The 20,624-nt window shown below is 37.3% G+C and overlaps 4 protein-coding genes across 7 annotated transcripts; 3 read left to right on the top strand and 1 right to left on the bottom strand.

Moving 5' to 3' along the window:
- Positions 1,028-3,255, top strand: LOC18767735 (cysteine-rich repeat secretory protein 56). The gene is made up of 2 exons (XM_020570290.1): positions 1,028-2,197; positions 2,731-3,255. Exons 1-2 carry the CDS (start codon positions 1,444-1,446, stop codon positions 2,874-2,876), a joined length of 900 nt encoding a protein of 299 aa, XP_020425879.1. The 5' UTR covers positions 1,028-1,443; the 3' UTR covers positions 2,877-3,255.
- On the bottom strand, positions 7,189-8,000 carry LOC18768490 (mitochondrial import receptor subunit TOM9-2). Its single transcript, XM_020570293.1, has one exon. It carries the CDS (start codon positions 7,893-7,895, stop codon positions 7,584-7,586), a length of 312 nt encoding a protein of 103 aa, XP_020425882.1. The 5' UTR covers positions 7,896-8,000; the 3' UTR covers positions 7,189-7,583.
- Positions 9,042-10,519, top strand: LOC109950643. 2 transcript variants are annotated; one of them, XM_020570291.1, is made up of 6 exons: positions 9,042-9,177; positions 9,312-9,335; positions 9,452-9,559; positions 9,640-9,735; positions 9,825-9,917; positions 10,005-10,519. In XM_020570291.1, coding segments are annotated over exons 2-6 (585 nt in total). In that variant the 5' UTR covers positions 9,042-9,177; positions 9,312-9,334; the 3' UTR covers positions 10,292-10,519. The 2 variants fall into 2 exon arrangements, with proteins under 2 accessions (XP_020425880.1, XP_020425881.1); XM_020570292.1 differs by having other exon boundaries at positions 9,042-9,335; positions 9,828-9,917.
- On the top strand, positions 11,710-19,955 carry LOC18767355 (pre-mRNA-processing factor 39). 3 transcript variants are annotated; one of them, XM_020570277.1, is made up of 14 exons: positions 11,710-12,047; positions 12,672-13,135; positions 13,341-13,444; positions 13,937-14,166; positions 14,787-14,954; positions 15,695-16,058; positions 16,556-16,699; positions 17,504-17,656; positions 17,743-17,859; positions 18,041-18,121; positions 18,255-18,404; positions 18,898-19,203; positions 19,342-19,452; positions 19,569-19,955. In XM_020570277.1, exons 2-14 carry the CDS (start codon positions 12,709-12,711, stop codon positions 19,683-19,685), a joined length of 2,472 nt encoding a protein of 823 aa, XP_020425866.1. In that variant the 5' UTR covers positions 11,710-12,047; positions 12,672-12,708; the 3' UTR covers positions 19,686-19,955. The 3 variants fall into 3 exon arrangements, with proteins under 3 accessions (XP_020425866.1, XP_007199707.1, XP_020425867.1); XM_007199645.2 differs by having other exon boundaries at positions 11,710-12,145; XM_020570278.1 differs by having other exon boundaries at positions 11,715-12,047; positions 19,572-19,955.

Below are 20,624 nucleotides of genomic sequence, written 5' to 3'. Positions count from 1 at the left end.
TTTCATCCCATATGTTGAGGCTTTAGTTTCTAATTTTTACTAAATCTTTCTACTTCTTGAAAATTACAGCAGCAAATTTACTATAAAATGAAAGGTGGCATACCCAATTTTCCTTCTGTCAGAAGTTCAGAGCCACAAAAAATAATATTTAAGCCAACTGGTTCTGCAAGGCAAAGAAATATCTTCTCCAACAAGGTACCTCCAGTACTTTAAACTTCAATCATGGGAAATATATATAAATCAAGGAAATTCAGGTTGAACAAACACAAAAAGTGTATAAAACAGCAACCAAAAACTTCTTTGACCCTCAGTCTCTCAGAGCAAACTTCTTTGATACAGTGCTTTGAGACCTATACCTTCTAATGACTTTGTTATACTTTCTGTAAAATTTGAACCAACCTCAAGTCGAAATACCGATATATTTCATGTATCGAAAAGTATAAGGTAAATTTAATGTTTAAACGTGAATCAAATAAGCTTAATTATGCTTAAAAATCAAATCTTTCTTAAATACAAGAGTGCTTTATCTCAATCAGATAGTAGATGTTATTCTCTCTTGTTAGTTGCCAGCAACTATTTCGAGCCTCTATTCTAAGTCAAATTTGCTGAAGCAAAAATGGAGGCACGATAATTTTGTTGCTTGCCCAAAGTCCACTTTGAGGACTAAACCCAATCCCCATATTGATATCTTCTTTGAGAATGGTTCTTTTTTTGGGGCTGCAACTGCTAAAACATACACAGCATGCATGGTATGTGACAGCAAAGCGTTACTAATTGCAGTCAAAATGTCCAGCTAAGATTCAGAACCACTGGTCAAAAAGTAATCCAATTCCAGGTTTTGCAGCAGAATAAAATCGGTTCAAAATTAAAAGGTAAGAACAAGGGAAAGGGGTTAGGAAGCACCGAAATTAAAAAGGGTTAGGAAATTTCCCATTGTTGATCCCTTAAAGCTCAGATTTTTCTGATATATATTCTCCATACTTACAAAAAAACGAAAGTCCGAACATGACCAAACGATTAAGAATATAAAAACACATGTTTAAATAGACTTCTTCATTCCAAATAAGTAAACATTATTCGTGAAACTACCCTTTGAAGTTTACCGTCAAATTCATTTAGTCAAATAGTGACAAACCAAGATACCCAATACTTTTAAGCTTTAATCCTAGTGCTTAATTTTCTTGTTTTCGAAAAAAAAAGTACTGAGTTTGGAGGAGCATAAATTTTGTGCTGCATGATCAGTAATAAAAGCTCCAAAAACAAAACCGGCCCAAAAGGTCCAAAACCCCACAAGAAACAGCCAGGACTCTTTATAGCAAAACCAAGCTCCCTTATTTTCAACCAAAACCGCTCTCTGGAAAACTCCGATAGCAACTTCCTCCAAAAGTTACCAAACCCCCTCTAAAACCTTTGACGGTGTGATCAAATCTCCCATCTCAAAAAATGGGTTTGCCCACCAAGCTATCTCCTTTCATGTGCTCTGCTCTGCTTTTCTACACAGTCTTTGCTTCCTTTCCCTTTGCCATCACTTCTGCTGATTTCACAAACTTGGTTTACAAGGGCTGTGCAAACCAAAAGTTCCAGGACCCAAGTTCTTCACAAACCCTCAAATCCCTCTTTGATTCTCTGGTCTTACAATCTTCACAAAAGACTTTCTTTTCAACCACTTCTGGTGAAGGCCAAAATGCCATCTCAGGCCTGTATCAATGCAGGGGAGACCTCACCACCTCCCAGTGTAACAGCTGTGTGAAAAAGATCCCAACTTTGGTCAGCAAACTCTGTGGAGAAGTCATAGCAGCTAGAGTTCAGCTCGGTGGGTGTTACTTGCGCTATGAGATTGCTGGGTTCAAGCAGGTTTCTGGAACAGAGTTTTTGTTCAAGATCTGTAAGTCAGATCAGGCAAGTGGAAGCAGTGGGTTTGAGGAGAAGAGAGACTCGGCCTTTGCTATGGTGGAGAATGGGGTGAAGAATGGAACTGGTGGGTTGTTTTATGCTGGGACCTATCAGTCTGTGTATGTTTTGGGGCAGTGTGAAGGTGATTTGGGCACTGGGGATTGTGGGGATTGTGTGAAAAGTGCTGATCAGAAGGCTAAGACTGAGTGTGGTGATTCAATTTCTGGGCAGATATATCTTCAGAAGTGCTATATTAACTACAGCTATTACCCCAATGGTGTTCCAAGCATAACTTCATCATCAGGTAAACTCAGACAGAAGACACTGATTTTTATCAGATGCATTTTTGTTTTGTTTTTATCTACAAGGGTTTATACTTTAGGACTTTGTTTTATTATGCAATTTCTTTTTAATATTTAGTACCTAGTTGTCTTTTTAATATTTCTTTGTTTTATAGGTGGATTTTAAAGTAATCTTTTTGGTCAAATATGATGTGGGTTCTCTTTGATTTATTTATTTCTCTTGGAGATCATAATAAATTGATATGTTTCGCAAAAAAAAAAAAAAAATAATAAATAAATAAATAAATAAATAAATTGATATGACGAAGAATGAAAAAGAAAGAGAGAGAGAGTGCTGGACTTTGACACATAAGTTTTCAAGTTTCCATCTGTCATGAGTAACTCTATCACTTACTTTTTCTTCATTTTTCTTTTTTTTTTCTCTGACATTTACTGGGTAGTTTTTAGTTTCAACTTCAAGACTAAAGATTTGTATAGAATTTTCGTGTTTATCAAATCAAAAATCTAACACCTGTGATGTGCTTACTGTGTGTAGGGACTGTAGGGTCTAGACATCATACACAAAGGACAGTGGCGATTGCAGTGGGAGGATTGGCAGCTTTTGGGTTTTTAGTGGTTTGCTTGATGTTTGTTCGGCAGCTCATGAAAAAACATGGTGGTAAACATGGAGATTACTATTGAAGATTTGAATGCTTCTCAATCAAGACAAGTAAACGTTTTGTACAGCTACTATAGTGGAGAGAAGGCCAATGATTTAGAGCAGATTATTGAGGGCATTAGATGGGTTTTGAAGATTGAAATGCTTTTTCAGATGGGTTGTATTGAGATTTAGGTATCAACTTTTGATCTGATCAAAAGAAAGTTAGTATGCACTTACTCAAATACACACTTGATCAAAAGTTAGTATGCACTTACTCAAATACACACTAACTTTTGTTAGGGTTTTGTTTTATGTACTTGCCAGATATGGGTCCTCAAGATTATACTTTTTAGCTTTTGATTTCATTCTCTTCTTTGTTGTTTTTGCATCAATCATTGAGAAAAAGAAGTTTGGCATGGATCTTACTTTCTTCCTTTTCTATTTCGGCCCTTTGGATGTTTATGCCCTAATGGCAATTCAAAATTTAAAAAATATAAGTTTGATGGTGAGGTGCGAAGCATTTGTTGGTCGGTTTCCTTAACCACACTTACTAAAACACGCTTTGCATGATTAGAGTTGTGCTATTCTCGATAATTAGTCCACATATTGTTGCATTATTAACTAAAGATAATAAAAAATGTTATTCCTGTTGCATGAGAGTGTTGTTCCACCAGGGATAATAAAAAGTCTCGACTCTTGCTGTTGAAATGTTTATTTGGTTCAATTGGTCTCCATTTGATCTTTTTATCTTCCAATCCCTAGTTGCCTATCAAGCAGATTTGGGGTCCATCTAAGAAGTGATAGTGCTACGTGCCCTTTTTCTTTCTTTGCCATTTAGCTTTACCCATTAATGCTGATGGCTGGCTAGCTGAGCCAACATTGTTGCAAAAGTATTTCATCGTTATATCATTAGGTCGCAACAATATTTAGAGCCTTCCTAACTAAGCAATCAAATGGGTCACAGTCTTTTTTTCTTGTCTCTCTGTGTTGGGAATGGGGATTGAAATTAGAAAATTTGGTAGTTCGGGCATAGAATGACCACTATTTTTAAAGTTAAATGATGAGGTGAAATATTAAGGATCTATTTGATACCTATTTTATTTTTTATTTTTTATTTTTTATTTTATGTGCTAGAATATAAAGGAAAAATATGGAGAATAAAAGTGAGAATGAGAGTGGAAATGAGAAATTGAGAGGGAAGATGAGAGGGGAGGATGAGAGGGAGGAGTAATAAAAGTGAAAACAAAAACTAAAAACAGAAATATTTTTTAAATTATTTTCACTTTCAAGTTGTCGTTTTCACTTTTGTTACTCTTTTCCATCATCCTTTCTCTTAATCTCATACTCTCTTCCATTCTTACTCTTGTTTTCTTACTTTAACACAAAAAATGAAAAAGATTGTCAAACGGGCCCTAAAATTTCTATTCAACTAGAGAAAGATGGTTGACCACGATGTGACGCACACTTAAAAAACTTCAAGTGAAGTCTTGAATTGTGGCCTAACAATGTTAGCTTTAGAGGTTATGTTAGGTTCAGTTTTCACTTGTAATTACACAAGTGAAAAATGAAAACAGAATTTGGAATGTATTATTTGATTTTCGTATAAAAACATGGTAATCTTTCAACTTTCGTGATAGAGACTAAAAATAAACAAGCTTCAATTGGGGGAAATCCACGTGGTTAATAACCCTACTTATTTAATATTTATAAATCTCTTGTTTGAGAGACAGTTCAAACTTCAAAATAAAGCCATTCTTTTCTTTTTGTTTTTTCTTTAATCAAAAGCTTACACCTTTCCAAGTATTATATTATATATTAAGATAACTACTCAAAATAAGACGAAGAGGAAAATTCTACCGTTCTTCAATTTATGGATACACCAAAGGATGTGCAACCTTCGATTGAGACAAAAACACATGTTCCATTAAAGTACTTCCACCTATGGGTTTTGCCATGGCAAAAAGTCACCTGGGCTAGCAAAACCCATCCCACGCCCACTAAGTATTTCCAGTCCGGACGAAGAGGCAGGGTCTATCAAGATTGGGCAAGCTCAAAAGCAAGATCGGTCCGAGCTTGAATTTAAAGGTTCCTGAATCTTGATGAGCCCAACTTTTTTTTTATTTCGTTAAAGGTTCTTGCAATGGATTGCTTTGCTTCTCTTATCATGTTCATAATTCTATATATCTATGGAATCCCTCAATCAGAAAAATCAAGACACTTTCTCCCATTCCCATTCAAGACACAACCTATACTGTCAATATCATTGCTCTCCGGTTCGGGTTTTCATTGTGCAGGAAAGGTTGTGAGGGTGATGATGTTTGCACGCAAATGCAGAGACAAAAAAAGTAAGTTTGCGGTTGAGGTTTACAGCCTTAGACTGAAAGCTTGGAGAAGTAGTAGCTAAGTTCCTTCCGTTTCAAATGATGTCCATGTCTCAACGAGAGACAGATGTCCATTCTTGAATGGAGTTGTGTACTGGATTACAATGGAGCCTAATTCCTCTCACTTCATTCTTTCTTTTGATTTTGACAGTGAGGAGTTTAAAAGGATTATGCTACCTCATCAAGTAACCCACAGTACGTGGTTTTCAAACAAACTCCCCTGATTATTCGACTGTTGGAGAAATCACTTCCGTTCTTCCATCAATTTTGAAGACAAGACGATGAGCAATTGGGTTCTTTTTATGAGGTATGGATTCTTGAAATAGATGATAATCGGAAATAAAGATTTCTTTGTAGTTCAGATTAACAGCCCCGGATTGGATGCTTGGAGAGCAATTACCGTTTTGTTATACTACATCGTAGTTATAATCAATCTACTTATTGGCTGGAATTCTCCCCCTACGGAAACGTGATGAGAGATAAAAAGAAGAGTCCACCACAACCTTGACGGGGAAGTTATTCTGCACCCTAAGGCTCAAGTCTAGAATCTAGAGGGGCTGGTGGTTAGCAGCAGACCATATCCATCAACGTTAACTAGGAGGCTCCTACAACATTTGAACTGTTGAGATCTTAGCAATTGTTTTTCCTAGTAGAGACCGATTGTTTTCCCACTGAAAGTTTTGAAATTGGTCTCTAATCTAACAAAGGCCATTCATCTGAAAATAATCATTATCTATCTCTCTGCTATTGTTGCTTCATTCCGCAAGTTGGACTATGCCAACATAAGTTCCAGCTCTGTCACACCAATGAGTTCCGCAGTCATAAAACTGTACAGACAGTAATGCATCCATGCTGTTCTAATAAGCCCCAAATTCGCAATCTTCTATTAAACTACCACTTCCTATCTCATATTTCACCATATCACCATTCTGACTAGCAAGCCAAGACCTCCTAGAACACGTACACTAGCCAATCATTTCCTATTTCATCCCTCACATATCATCATTCTGTCTGGCAAACCCAAACCAGCTACAACTACACTTACAGATCAAACAAAGGTTTTGAAACTGAAAAATGGTGAGGCCTGTACAAGAAGATCTGTCCATATATAGCCACCATACCACCAACTCCGAATGATAAAATCAAGCACGTTGAATTCAATAGGTATAAGGGTCATAATGCATAGCACAAAACCTTTAAAACTGTGAAGGGGTGCCTACTGATTGTTTTAAACCTTAATGAACTCCCCACAACCACAATTTTACTATACTGTAAGTACTGACTTCTGAAAGTCAGGGAAGGAGATGATGTGAATATGTTTGTGAAAGATACAAAACAATTCACCATGTATTTCCAAACCAAGAAGAAATTGCAATTGTCCATGCACTACGCTGAACATTCTAATAAAGCAATGACCAATCACCCCAGAAATAGTCACTGATCCAGACAAAACCAAAAGTACTATGCTACGAAGCTCTCAGAAGTCAAAATAAATAAGGTTCAATTCATAGAATATATTCAAAACCTGTGTGTGTTGGCCAAATGAACGACCCTCGACCAATGCCAGAGAGGATTTAGTGGCTGGCTGATGAAAGACATCCCCCGAATCCCCCCTCCATGCCATATACTCTTAAAATGCATGGTACAGATCAGAATCAACGTAAAACAAAGTTCTAGCTGCCCAGAAAAGGGTATGGCTTATCTATATTGTACCATGAAACACCCTAGATTTGCAAACTGTGCCCAGGCCGATAAAACACCCTACATAAAACAGAGCCTCATGGCACTGAAGAGTCTAAAAGTGCCGCCATAAAATTAGAAGCCACACCTCACCAAGATGCTTGGCATATGAAAGTTTAGACAATCACAACATAAAAACACTGGTTCTTAGGCATAGTGCTGAAGGACAACATTTGTTGAAGAAAAATCCCAATATTTGCAAGCATGACAACTACATTTGTACACGAGAAAATTCTTTTAAAAGCTATGAATTAAACAAAAGAGAGCACATACAACAACAAGGGATTATTATGAATAATAAACACTAAGCCAACCAGCAAAAAATATTTCTAATATCGAAGCAAATTCAGCTCTAAACTTGTTCATGCCCAAATAAGAGACACAAATGCACCGTCAGGCATTTCAGTAATTCATTGAACTTCCATTCTCCCAAAAAAAACAAAACACTAAAACTCTCGAAATTATTGCAATTCCGAATCGAATCTCACTAACCCTAGGAAATTACGCAGCCATTATAGAAAGCCCTCCCCAAAAAAGGTTCACCAATCTCAAACCAAATCGATACAGAATGGTTATGAAAGAGGGGGAAGGTACCGGTGTATCCGACCCGACCCGGCCTGGCCCAACTCACTTAGGAGGCGGGGCTGAGGTGCCGAGGATGTTGGCCTGCTGGAGCTCAAGCTCGTTCAGCTGCTGCTCGCGGTCCATGGCGATGATCAATGGCACAACCAGTATGAGGAACGTGGTGCCGGCGATCCAAGCGGCCTTGCCGGTGCTCTTCATGAGCTTCTTAGTGACGAATGCGGCGTCGTTTGCGGCCTGCTTGCCCCGAACGACGACTTGGGACTGCGAGAACTTCGCGATCACGCCTTCGTCATCCTTCTTAGGGTTTCGCCTTTCCGGGAGGGAGATGCCTCCTTTTCGAGCTTGGGCCGCCATTAGAGAGAGAGAGAGAGAGCGTGGATTAGGGAGTGGATGGATGGACTGCGAGTTTACACTGGGGAAGGAAGGAGGAGGGTTTGGGAGAGTGGACTATGTAATGAAAGTCTTACTTCTGCAAAACGATACGTCGTTGGATTTTTGTTTTACGACTTGGAATTGTAGTTGGCCCATGAGTTCTCTGAGCCTGTCCACAACTTATAATTGGGCTCACCTGATCTATACTTAAACCCAACTCGGTTGCACAAATATAAAAATTTTAACGGTATCGCCGTGCGGCTATACTATTAAAATATTCGAATATATTTAATGAGTATGGCCGGACGGCTAGACTCTTTAAATATTAATATATTTCAAACGTATAGCCGTATTAAAATATTTGTATATATTAAAGAATATAGCCGGGTTAAAATATTCGAATGTATAGCCGCGCGGCTATACGCTTGCTGGACGATTAAAATATTTGAATATATTTAACAAGTATAGCCGCGCGGCTATACGCTTTTAATATCAATACATTTCAACAGTATAGCCGCCCCGCTATACGCTTTAAATTTTAATATATTTCAAACGTATAGCCGCACGACTATACGATTAAAATATTCGAATGTATTTTACTACTATACCCTTTAACTTTTAATATATTTTGAACGTATAGCGGCATGGCTATACTCTTTAAATATATACGAAGAAAAAAAAATGAGGAATTTCAACTCCTATAATAACAGGAGAATGGTAGATAATGAAGAAGATGAACCAAATTCATATGCGGATCAATAAGCAAAACAAAGAGATCATTTAACCAATAGTTATTCTCTAACACCCTAAGTAAGCATAACCAACTTCAAACAGCAAGAATCCAATATTTAAAGTACGGCCACTTCAACTTCAAACGGCATGTGATTTATGGATGGAGATGAGTAAGACTACAAATTTTGGTTGACATACCAAACTTTAAACCCATATTCCTCGAACATATCCCCTAAAATAGTTAAACCTTTATCATTGTGACTAAATAGGAAAAGGGTTTCATCACATATTCTGCCAATCAGTGACAGAAGAATCAATTCTGCTTGCTTGGTTTTCAAGTCAAGATATGAAGATGGCATCATTCAGTTTATCATATGTACTTGTGTTGGACTCCAACTCGGGTTACTTGATTGACTGTATGCTTGAAAACCCATCAAAGATTTCTTCAGGCTCTCCATGCCTGTTCTCCAAGGAAACCAACCTTAAAGGGCAAAGCCATTCAAATTTGAAAACAGACAGCAAATTCCAAAAAGTGAGGTTTCTTCCATGCCTACCTTTCTTCTTTTGAGCTTTTTGTCTCTTGCTTTCTAAACAAACCTTCTGTTAACCGTCTAATTCTAACGTTCTCATATTCTACTTGTGGGCAATCTTCGTTTTTTGCTGTAGAAGCACAAACAACAAAACAACCAAGTGAGTAATTCTAGATCAGATTTTTTTTTGTTCTTTAATTTTTCGGGTTTTTTTCATGAGCTTAGTTTTGTGTGTGATATAATGTAATTTTCTTTTGCTTCTTTTGGATTTTGAAGTGTATCCTAAAGTGAAGGTGAGGCTACAAGAACAAGATGATTATTTTGCCCCACAAAATCATCACAGGACATTGCTGTTGACAAATGCCTCTGATGAATCTGTCCCTGGTAAAATTTCTAAGTAAGAAACTGTTTCCATCTAACTTAATATTTGAAATTCTAAATCAAATACATATATATTTTTGCAGGGAAGGAGACTCACAGCTGTTCTCCCCCATCAATTGCCATAACCAAGAAGGCTTATGTCTCCAAGCTACAGGGACACTCCATTTCTTCATCCAAAGGTTTGATTGAACCTTAACAAAGTTCACCCTCAAACATTCAATTAACACTCACATTTATCTGAAAAATTGAACATACTTGTCAAGGACAGCAGAGAACAGCAGAAATCCGGGTAAGGCTACAAAACCAGCTGATGCTAGATCTTGTTCAATCCTTCGTCCCCGTGCCGTCTTATCTAGCCCTGGTAATTTCATTTCTGATTTTCCTTACACCAAAATTTAGTAGCTCATGAGATAACAGGAAGTTTTACTCTCTGATGTTTGGTTTTCAGAAAATGATGGGATGATTGGAAGCAGAAACAAGGTGGTTGATAAAAACTCATTGGCTGTCAAAGTGCATAACACAAAAGAGAAAGTGGCAGCTGCCCAAAAGCCCCAGCAACCCAAGATCGTCCAAAGTCAGGTGAAGAAGGCGGCAAGGCCTGTGAACATGACCAAAAGGCTCCAACAAAGCGTTGATAAAAAGAATGGGGTGGTGCAGAGTAGAATTCAAAAACCCATGATGGAGAAACAGCAAGCAAGCCTTGGAATGAGGAAACCAAGTTTTACTTCAACTTAATGTTCGACATATCACATTGGATCAATTTGGATGTGCCAAATGATCTGTTTCTTTCATGAATTGAGCTTTCTTAAGGTGTGATGAGTATGAATTTCAAGAATTTATATATTTTTATCAGTCCTGTTTTCATGGACCTACGGTCCAAGAGACTTGTTGTCACTCACCCTTGGATCTAATCTAAGGATTGAAAAAAGAGAGTAAAAAATCAATTTTATTTTACTTTTACTACATAAGATATTAGGCATAATCTGATTTTCTTTTTCTTTTTTTGCAGACCTTAATAGTTTTTATAATTTGTGCTCTTTCACTTTTTCGGTTGCTATAATTGGTTTTCTTCTCTTTTAGTGGTTAATATGATTTCTATGAATCTCAGTCTTTCTTTTTTATCTTTTCTTTTTATCAAACAATGAATCTTAGTCTTGGCTTCTGGCAACAATGTTGTTCGTCATTGATAACATGTAGTCCCGTTCTTCTCGACTCTATGGTCCAAAAGATTTGTGGTTAACTACCGTTAGATCTTATTTAAGAGTTAAGAAAAAATCAATAAAAATTAAAATATAGCCTATTGAGTAATATATTTTAAAAGTATGGCGCGCGGATACTCTTTAAATATATGCGAAGAAGAAAAAAAGAGGCATTGCAACTCCTATAATAACAGGATAATGGTATATAATGAAGAAGATGAACCAAATTCATATGTGAATCAATAAGCAAAACAAAAAGATCACTTAATCAATCGTTCTTCTCTAACACCCTAAACATAACCAACTTCAAACAACAAGAATTCAAATTTTGGAGGATTCCAATATTTAAAGTACGCAGCAGCACGTGCTTATGCATGGAGATTAGTAAGGCTACAAATTATGGTTGGGACATACCAAATTTCAAATCCATATTCCTCAAGACTATTTTGCTTCCCTCAAGATTATACCTTTTAGCTTTTGATTTCATTCTCTTCTTTGTTGTTTTTGCATCAATCATTGAGAAAAAGAAGTTTGGCATGGATCTTACTTTCTTCCTATTCTATTTTGGCCCTTTGTTGTTTTTGAACTTAGAATATCTTCGAAATTTCTTTCGTACTTGAACTTCAATTTCTAATACAATCCCATCCAAACAAGTAAAAATGGATGCTAAATCATTATTGTTAAAAGTCATCTAATCATATGATAAGTTTTCTCCTCCATACTTAATTCCACAATCTCAATTACAATTACGGGTGACAATTTTTCGACACAATTAAACAAATAATATGGTAAATTTTCTCCTCCATATTTGTAATCACAATTTGACATGTATGTATCGAATTTTATGTGTGTGTTTTTGATGAATTATTTTTGTATATTTGTTAAATTGTGATTTTTAAGAAGCAGGAATGCATCCTTTCAAAGGAGGGAAGCATGGAAGAAGTGTACTTATATTTTTGGACTGGGCTATGGTCATTCACAAAATGCCCTAAACGTCTTTATCCACAAAATATGGACGCGCCTGATCAAAGCCCAGGCATCATCATCTGTGCAGCCCAAATCCAACATCCAAGAAAAGCTCCACGTCATTAAAAAGAAACTAATAAATTAAGAAAAATAAAATAAAAAGAGTCACCTGCCCTACGCCAACCACCGCTTCAAGTTTCCTCTGTTCTCTCGCTTCTGCTGTTTCGTTTTACCACCAAAAAGTTTTTACTTAAAGGCTTCAAAATCTTCATCTTCCTCGAAGCTGAGCTGAACTCTCTCGAAAACGACGCCGTCTCTGGCCTCAGGTACCTCCTCTGCGAGTTCCATTAACCGCTGTTTCCCTTCCTTCTTTGTTGCGCTTTCGAATTAGGGTTTATCCTGCCAAACCCTAGGCTTAATCCTGGTTAGGTTTCTCGTCTTTTTTGATTTGCTGCTAAGCGTGTAGTCTGTGCTTTGCTTCTTTAATTTGACTATAATTTCTTTAATCTTCAATGAGTTAGTGGCCTTAGTGGTGTTAGTATGTAGATTGTATATCAAACACACATAAATTTGGTACAGTTCCTTGTTTTAGGTTCTCTTAGAAAATTATAATTTCGATTATGAAATTAAAGAGTGGTGCAACATATTATTGTTTATTGGAAAAGGGAGAATTCATATAAATTGTTAAAATTCATCGAGATTGCTTGATTTTTTTTTATCCTATCCAATATAAAGTGTAAATTTCAATGCAATGAACCTAAACTTCGTTTCCCCCAACGCATTTATATGGATTGGGTTCTTCTTGTTTTGATTGATTAGATTGAAGTCTTGAAAGGATTATTTGCACACTTGTTCTGTCCAAACTGTTAGTGAGAGATGTATTTAAGTGTGCCACTCTTGCTGTCTCAATTGTTGAAGAGCTTATAAGTTTTTTGTTTATATTCTTGCAGTTTGCACGATACTAGAGCAAAAATTTGATCGTCAAGTATGGGGGATAGTGAGACAGTTGTTGCTCAAACATCTGCAGTGATGGGATATACATCAGCAGGATATACCACGACGGGCTACACTGATGCCAACTCAAATATTGCTCCTGATACTGGTGCCTTGCATTCTAAGGAGACCACAGAGTTTTCTACTTCTGCTGCTCCTGCAGATGCATATTCTGCGGATCCCAATTCTCTCATTCAACAATCAGATAGTTACACGACATATGAGACTAAACCATCTGTTGGAGTGACAGATGCCGGTAATGAAAATGAAGCCATGGAGTCATCTCATGCTGCTAGTTATGATTCTTCTGTGAATGGTGTTGCTGCTTCTGGAACAGGAACTGTTTCATCTGTTGATAATGGAGATGCTACAGATAATGTGGCCGGATCTGTTGATGTTCAACAATTTGGAGATGGTTCTGGTATGCTATTTCTCTTTGTTTTTTCTTTTTTTCTTTTTTAAAACTTTTGTTTACCGATTGACACCATTGACCATATGATTTGATCTGTTTGCTATTTTGTTCCTCCTTATAGATTATGCGTCTGAAAATCCGGATTCACTTCATTTAACTTTTTTACATTTTTTCTTATATTTATTTATTTATTTATTTCTTTCTTTTGCTCAAGCTATGTCTGCTGAAGAAGAAAGACTCTGGAACATTGTGAGAGCTGATTCCTTGGATTTTAATGCCTGGACTGCTTTAATTGAAGAGACAGAGAAAGTTGCAGAGGTATGTTAGCTTGAATTTTGAGTCATTAGATGAAGCATATGGTTGAATGTTCCTGTTTCTCTTTTTCCCCAATGCAAGCACATCAAGAGATGGCAGTGGGATTTTCATGGGTGTTGTAGAATTGTGAACCTAATAGTGCCTTGTGAGAAACTCTCTTTATTCAAGTATGAGTCATCTGAGATTGCAGAATTGTGAACTTAATAGTGCCTTGTATATGTTCTTAGATATTATATGAGATCAGTTCTCTTATTATGCCATGATGTTCCCATGGATTTGCATAAGTGGGTATATGTAAGCAGCTACCTTCGAATACATATGTTACTTTCTTGTTTGTTTTTCTATAGTGACACTAATTGTTATTACTGTAGGTCTTGTTGGTTACTGTTTTGTCACAACTTATTGCTTTCATAATTCATTGTCTATTTGAATTTCATTTGTATTTAACACCTAGCACCTCTTTGGAATTAACATTTGCTCAACATTCTTATGCAGGATAACATACTGAAAATTCAAAAAGTTTATGATGCGTTTTTAGCAGAGTTTCCTTTGTGTTATGGTTATTGGAAAAAGTATGCGGATCATGAGGCACGTCTAGGTTCTATGGATAAAGTTGTGGAGGTTTTTGAACGAGCAGTTCAAGGTGTTACCTATTCAGTTGACATCTGGTTGCATTACTGCATATTTGCCATAAGCACATATGGAGATCCAGACACTGTTAGAAGGTAATAGCTGTTCATTTATGCATTCTTATTGTTGGTCTTTGTTTTGGTAGTTTATGACTGCATGCTTTTCTCAGTTGCAAGAAACTGGTGTTCCTGCTTTCTAACGTCATTTCAGTATGATTGCAACAGTGGTTCTTCACATGTATTACGGAAAGGTTTGATGGGAATGCACTTTAGAAATCCTTTTCTGATGTGCAATCCCTTGATTTTGAGGCTGCTGTACTAGTGTAGCTTTTTGTTTCGTTTTGTGTTTATAAGGATCTGATACCATTTTTTGGCCTCAAATATCCATTCAAACTCCCATACCATGAAGACCTGCATCTTAGTAATTTAGTCAATGAATTATGGCTCTATTTAACTTTGACACTCTGAAGTGCATCATTATGCAAATTGCTGCTGAGAAGATCTCGTCCAGTTAAGGGCTTAGATGGCCTCTATCACTGCTCCATTTGACGGACATAGTATGGTTTATTTCAGGAAGGTAAATGCAGCGTTGAGAAGTGTCATATGGTGTTAGCGTGAATTGTGCCGGTGTCTCCCTTTCATGGATGTCTTTAACTCATATGTATTGATACTTGTACTCATCTCATCACAATACTTCCTTTTTTATGGTCCTCCAGGCTTTTTGAGCGAGGATTAGCTTATGTTGGAACCGATTACTTGTCTTTTCCTCTTTGGGATAAGTACATAGAATATGAGTACATGCAGCAGGAGTGGGGCCGCCTTGCCATGATCTATTCACGAATATTAGAGAATCCAAATCAACAACTGGATCGGTATTTCAACAGGTGATGACTCCTAGCAAATTTACATGTTTGTTTATATTTATAAATCTACACTGGGGTTCTCTTTTATATTTTTCTTTGTTTTTTATTTTTGGGTTATCATAATTGGGTTTTCCATGCCTAGTATTGCATTGAAAATTATGCCAGAGGTGATTGCCTGTTCTTGTTGATGGTTTCTGAATTGTTTGCTTCACAAATTAGGGGACTGCTTTTATCTGTATGTGTGATACATTGCTTCCCTGTGCTTTTTATATCATGTACTCATCCATGAATAAGTCTAACATTGTTTGGAGTATATGCATATGCAAAATCCTGAAATTTAGTGAAGAACTTAGGAAAAGATTTCTATCTATTCTACCCTTTGCATTGAACATCACATCCTTTTTGTTTAAATTTTGTTTTGGAGCGTCTGATTCCAAATTTGTTGTCCCAGGATGTATGACCATAGTTAATGTATGCTCCCTGCAATGCGAGTAACCCTAATACTATAAAGGTGTTCAAATACAAGCCACACGACCTCTACAGGAGCTTTTTTGTATTCTACTTTTCATCAATTTAGGAATGTGTGTCATCATTTGTGATTTTTGTAACAGTATACAGGATGCACTACAATTGTATGAGTGCTTTGACATGCATAGTTTTAAATGTCCTTTTATGTGTATAAATATTTATGCGGATAGTGCAACATCCCATGCATAATATTGAAAATGGGTATGTATTCATGGTGCCAATGTTTTTAACAGCTTTAAGGAGTTAGCGGGAAGTCGGCCACTCTCAGAATTGAGGACTGCTGAAGAAGCTGCAGTTGCAGCAGGTGCACATTCGGAGGGTGGTGACCAAGTAAATGGTGAAGAGGTTGGATCTGATGTTGCAGAACAGTCTCCTAAACCTGTAAGTGGTGGCTTAACAGAGGCAGAGGATTTGGAGAAGTATATCACCATTAGAGAAGAGATGTATAAGAAAGCTAAAGAGTTCGATTCTAAGATCATTAGTTTTGAAACAGCTATTAGGAGGCCGTACTTTCATGTGCGGCCCCTCAATGTTGCAGAGCTTGAAAATTGGAACAACTACCTAGACTTTATAGAAAGGGAAGGCGACTTTAACAAGGTATTTTCAGTGAGTTTGGTTTCCTTTTTTGATTTTATGGCCTGTAGTTTTTAGCTTTCCTGCTTGTTATACATTAACTCACAGTTAAGTAATATTTGCTGCATCATATGCTTTATTGGCTAAATCGTTGGATGAAGCAACTTTTAAAACGGGAATTTGAACTGAGACTAAAGCATGGGCCTTCGATTTGGTTTCTTCGAGGCTAAGTATTTCAAACCCTCATTTGTCAGTGCACGTTCTAGGTTCATGATGTGTTTGTTAGTAAATTTTATTATTTTTAAAGTTCCAATGTTATGCATGCAGGTATCTTCTTATCTTCCTAACCATCTGTCTGTCAGGCAAGGAGGGTCCCTCCTTTCCTATTTGAGGGGCCTCTCTGTTCTACTAATGGAGTATTTCTTGTGCATATCTCTTTTGTGTTTTGTTTTATCCATTGGTTACTATTGTGGTGTATGAATGCACCTTTTTGTAATTAGCTTTCTGTTTTTGTGAATCAGGTGGTCAAGTTATATGAAAGATGCCTAATTGCTTGCGCTAATTATCCTGAATACTGGATTCGATATGTTCTTTGTATGGAAGCCGTTGGAAGTTTGGATATTGCCAATAATGCTCTTGCTCGTGCAACCCAGGTCTTTGTGAAGGTTGGTCCGTGTAATTTATCTTCTTGTATGCTATCAACTTTGACATCTAGAGCTAAGAGATGAATGAGCTTCTATAACTGTTTATTTTGACAGTAATGATAATAAAAACCACGCCTTGCTTTTTTCTCATCTATCTGGAATGCATGTAAGTAGTTTGGTTAGTGGAAAAAAAGAAAAAGAAATCTAGTTAAAGGGATAGATTGTGTCGAGAATTGAAGTCCTAAGGTAGTTGAAATTTGGAAGTTGTCTTTGAGATGGTTATGAAGTCCACTGTTGTGCATGAATTCCCCAAGTTTCTTTGTCTAGAATGGAGTTTATATTGACCTGTCACAGTTACAAACACGAGTGTGAACTTATATTTCAAGTGTTGAAACTTTTGTAGATTATTGGATATTGAACTCTCAAAAGGAGTTTGATTGCTACAGTATATGATAAACATTTTTCCATGCCCTTCTTTTCCTGCTATCTTTTTCCCCTCTGTTATGTTTGTAACCCTTACCTTTCCTGGATGAGGAACGGGCAATCTGTTTACCCCCCCCCCCCCCCACATTATATTATATACAGATAGATAACAGGGACCTTTTTGTTTCAGATTATCAGCCTTGCACATGGGTTACACTTGTCTTATATTGAATTTGAGGGTGTATTACCATATGCTGATTTAAATAGAGTAATGTGTGGAGTTGATATTGCTATATGAACTACATTTTGGAGCTTGCCTCCCTTATGTTATCACTTGATTGAGGAATATTTCTTTTTCTCTGGGAATGTCTAATGTATGACTTGTTTGTCTTGAAATGGCAGAGAAAACCAGAGATTCACCTTTTTGCTGGTCGGTTCAAAGAGCAGAGTGGGGATATACCTGGTGCTCAGGCTGCCTATCAACTTGTACATTCTGAAATTTCACCCGGGCTTCTTGAAGCAATTGTTAAGCATGCAAACATGGAACACCGCTTGGTGAGATGATATAAACAAGTTGAACCTTACCAGTTTCCTTACACATGTTGCATGTTTGAACCTGATTGTTTCTTTATTTTTCACAGGGAAATGTGGAAGCTGCCTACTCTTTATACGAACAGGCCATTGCCATTGAAAAAGGAAAAGAGCATTCACAGACATTACCCATGTTGTTTGCTCAGTACTCTCGGTTCACATACCTGGTAGGTTGTTAGTTAATGTCTGTCTTTTTTATGGATTACTGCCAAAATTACTTAACTTAATTCAAGTGAACTAGATGTCCTTTCATGATATGCATCCTTGAATTTTTTGTGCCATTTTAGGATATGCTTCTGTGAACTAAATGTTCGCATCTCGTTGCTTTTTCTTTTCATTTGTTCCTAGGTATCTTTGAATGCTGAAAAAGCTAGAGAAATTGTAGTTGAAGCGCTTGAGCATGTACAGTTGTCAAAACCACTACTTGAGGTTCTCTCTCTCTCTCTCTCTCTCTCTCTCTCTTTGCATAATATATATATATTTATATATATATGTATATGTATTCCATTTTCTCTCTTAGAAAATAAACTAATTTCACGTTTTTCTTTAATTCTACTTGCAGGCTCTGATACATTTTGAGTCAATTCAGCCACTGCCAAAGAAAATTGATTATTTAGATTCATTGGTTGTGAAGTTCATAGAGCCCAGCTCAGAAAACCCCAATTTCGCGAGTGTTACCGACAGAGAAGAGCTATCTAGTATCTATTTGGAGGTATAAATATTTTATGTTTTCTTGTAAGATGAATATTCAAAGAGGTGTTTATATATAAAACCATACTCCTTGAGTTGAGTTACATGATTTTTGACCGGATCCTCTCTCTCATACTCACACATTACACGCTTGAAACTCAAGGGAATATGTAAAGTGCCTGAGAGTTTCTATGTTGGTCAAGCTCGGGAGGTTAATATTGACCCTGTTTTTTGTTAACTGGAGGAGTCTCTGATGTTTTTGTTCTTGAGGAGTAGTAGACTTCCTCTGGAAGTGGAAAGGTTTGAGGTTTGTTCTGCTTTGTGAGTTTTATTTGGAAGTCTTGTGGTGCTTTATTACTACCTGAGTGCTTGCGATGTTCAGCCAGTGATGAAATATCTTAGTTGTTTCTTTAATATCTTAATTTCCATTTGTCCTTTGTGCCTTTGAACACAAATTTTCTGTTTCTCTTGGATTTTGGCCTCAAATTCTGATGTGCTTGGAAATGATTTTGCAGTTTATTAATCTATTTGGAGATGCACGGTCTATAAAGAAGGCCGAGGATCGCCATGCCAAGCTCTTCTTACCTCATAGGAGCAGCCTGTCAGAGAAAAAACGTCAAGCTGAGGACTTTTTATCTTCCGACAAAGTAAAGATGGCAAAGTCTTACTCTGGCGTTCCTTCGCCTGCCCAATCTATCATGGGAGCATACCCAAGTGCACAAAGCCAGTGGCCAGCTGGTTATGGTGTACAGCCGCAAGCTTGGCCACCAGCTACGCAACCTACACAGGGACAACAGTGGACCCCTGGTTATACCCAGCAGGTAGTTTTCTGACGTGATGCATTTAGTAGGGAGAGATGTCTCCAGATAACAATTTGGCTTCAAAATTGGATTTGGTCCTCATTTCAATTAAAAAAAAATTATTTATCTGATCTGTTTATTCAAATTTTCTTTTAATAGCCGTACAATGCATATGGTGGTTATGGAAGTGGCTATGCCAATCCACAAATGCCCACAACGACGCCACAAACTGCTGCTTATGGGGCATATCCCTCTACATATCCTGCTCAGGTATACAACACATTATCGATATCTTCTAAATTGTTTTTTGTTTTTTGTTTTTGCTTTCCTTTCTTCTTTGCCCCTCCCATATGTTTTCTGAGCTGATAGTTTAATTACAATTTCAGCAGGCCTTCCCTCCACAAAGTTACGCGCAGCCAACCGTGGCAGTAGCAGCGGCAGCTACAGCACCAGCCCCGCAACCTGCTGCAGTGCCTCAGGCGTATTATGGGACTTACTACTGAGGTGGCAGGACTAGCCTGCGATATTTTGCCCATGTAATCTAATTTTCTCCTTTTCTTACAGAACCCAATCGACACAAGTTTTTTTTGGGGGGAACATTGGTTTGTAGCTAACAAAGATTTTTGAAGAGACAGGAATTAGTGATCAGTTCTAGTCGTGTATGGCAAATGTATTTTAGATAATGATTTTCAAACATTTTTACGCTTAGAAATTTCTCGATCTTCAACAATGCTATTTATTTGTTGCTTACTGAAAGCCTACAAATTTTCTGATCCATTGTTCCTCCAACTTCAAGGTAGACAAAATGATTCTAACATGTAGGGTGTCATTTCATTTCAATAAATTAGAAAAAAGCTAGGAAAGGAATCTTGGAAACCAGCAGCCTTTCCTTGTTGAAAGCAAATTTCTGTTTACCTCCTCCTTTTAGCTTTTTGTGGGCCGGTAAACATCTCTTTGCCTTATTTAGGTAGTGGAAAATCAGACTTGCCCAACTCCTCACGTTATGGTGTGATTGACAGTGACGCTTCGGGAATCAGTTCCTCCATTAACATTCCATCCATGTTCTGTGTTTGGCCATAGCCAATCCAAACACATGACTTGAACCCAAATTGTCAAACTACACCGTACCTCTCCTTCCTACTAGATTGCACTCGGTACTCTTCTGAGACTCAAAGGCAGAAAATTAGGATACCTTTGCCCCACGTTAGCATATCCGACCAAAAGATCAAGTGGATCATCTCCTCATATGCTCGAGAAATGCTTTTATGTTTTCGTTTCGTTGTCCTCATCCCTTCCCTCTTTTGATAGGTGATGTAAGGATAGGGACGGAGAAAGACAACAATGAAATAAGGATACGAAAGATTTTCTCCATATGCTCATCCACAACTACTTTCTCGCGACACAATAAAAACTTGATTTTTTTAAGGGTGATGCTAGGGAGA

This window comes from Prunus persica, chromosome G8 (assembly GCF_000346465.2).
Source record: "Prunus persica cultivar Lovell chromosome G8, Prunus_persica_NCBIv2, whole genome shotgun sequence".
Lineage (NCBI taxonomy): Eukaryota > Viridiplantae > Streptophyta > Magnoliopsida > Rosales > Rosaceae > Prunus > Prunus persica.
The sequence above is the reverse complement of the archived record's forward strand: the minus strand, read 5'-3'. Positions and strand labels throughout refer to the sequence as shown.

Bases quoted from the DNA above. Each gene is read 5' to 3' on its own strand.
- LOC18767735 (XM_020570290.1), top strand. From the start codon at position 1,444: ATGGGTTTGCCCACCAAGCTATCTCCTTTCATGTGCTCTGCTCTGCTT. The intron at 2,198-2,730 runs GTAAACTCAGAC...TACTGTGTGTAG, and splicing joins AAGCATAACTTCATCATCAG to GGACTGTAGGGTCTAGACAT.
- LOC18768490 (XM_020570293.1), bottom strand. From the start codon at position 7,895: ATGGCGGCCCAAGCTCGAAAAGGAGGCATCTCCCTCCCGGAAAGGCGA.
- LOC109950643 (XM_020570291.1), top strand. The intron at 9,560-9,639 runs GTAAAATTTCTA...ATATTTTTGCAG, and splicing joins CTCTGATGAATCTGTCCCTG to GGAAGGAGACTCACAGCTGT. The intron at 9,918-10,004 runs GTAATTTCATTT...TTTGGTTTTCAG, and splicing joins TGCCGTCTTATCTAGCCCTG to AAAATGATGGGATGATTGGA.
- LOC18767355 (XM_020570277.1), top strand. From the start codon at position 12,709: ATGGGGGATAGTGAGACAGTTGTTGCTCAAACATCTGCAGTGATGGGA. The intron at 17,860-18,040 runs GTAGGTTGTTAG...ATTTGTTCCTAG, and splicing joins ACTCTCGGTTCACATACCTG to GTATCTTTGAATGCTGAAAA. The intron at 19,453-19,568 runs GTATACAACACA...TTACAATTTCAG, and splicing joins CCTCTACATATCCTGCTCAG to CAGGCCTTCCCTCCACAAAG.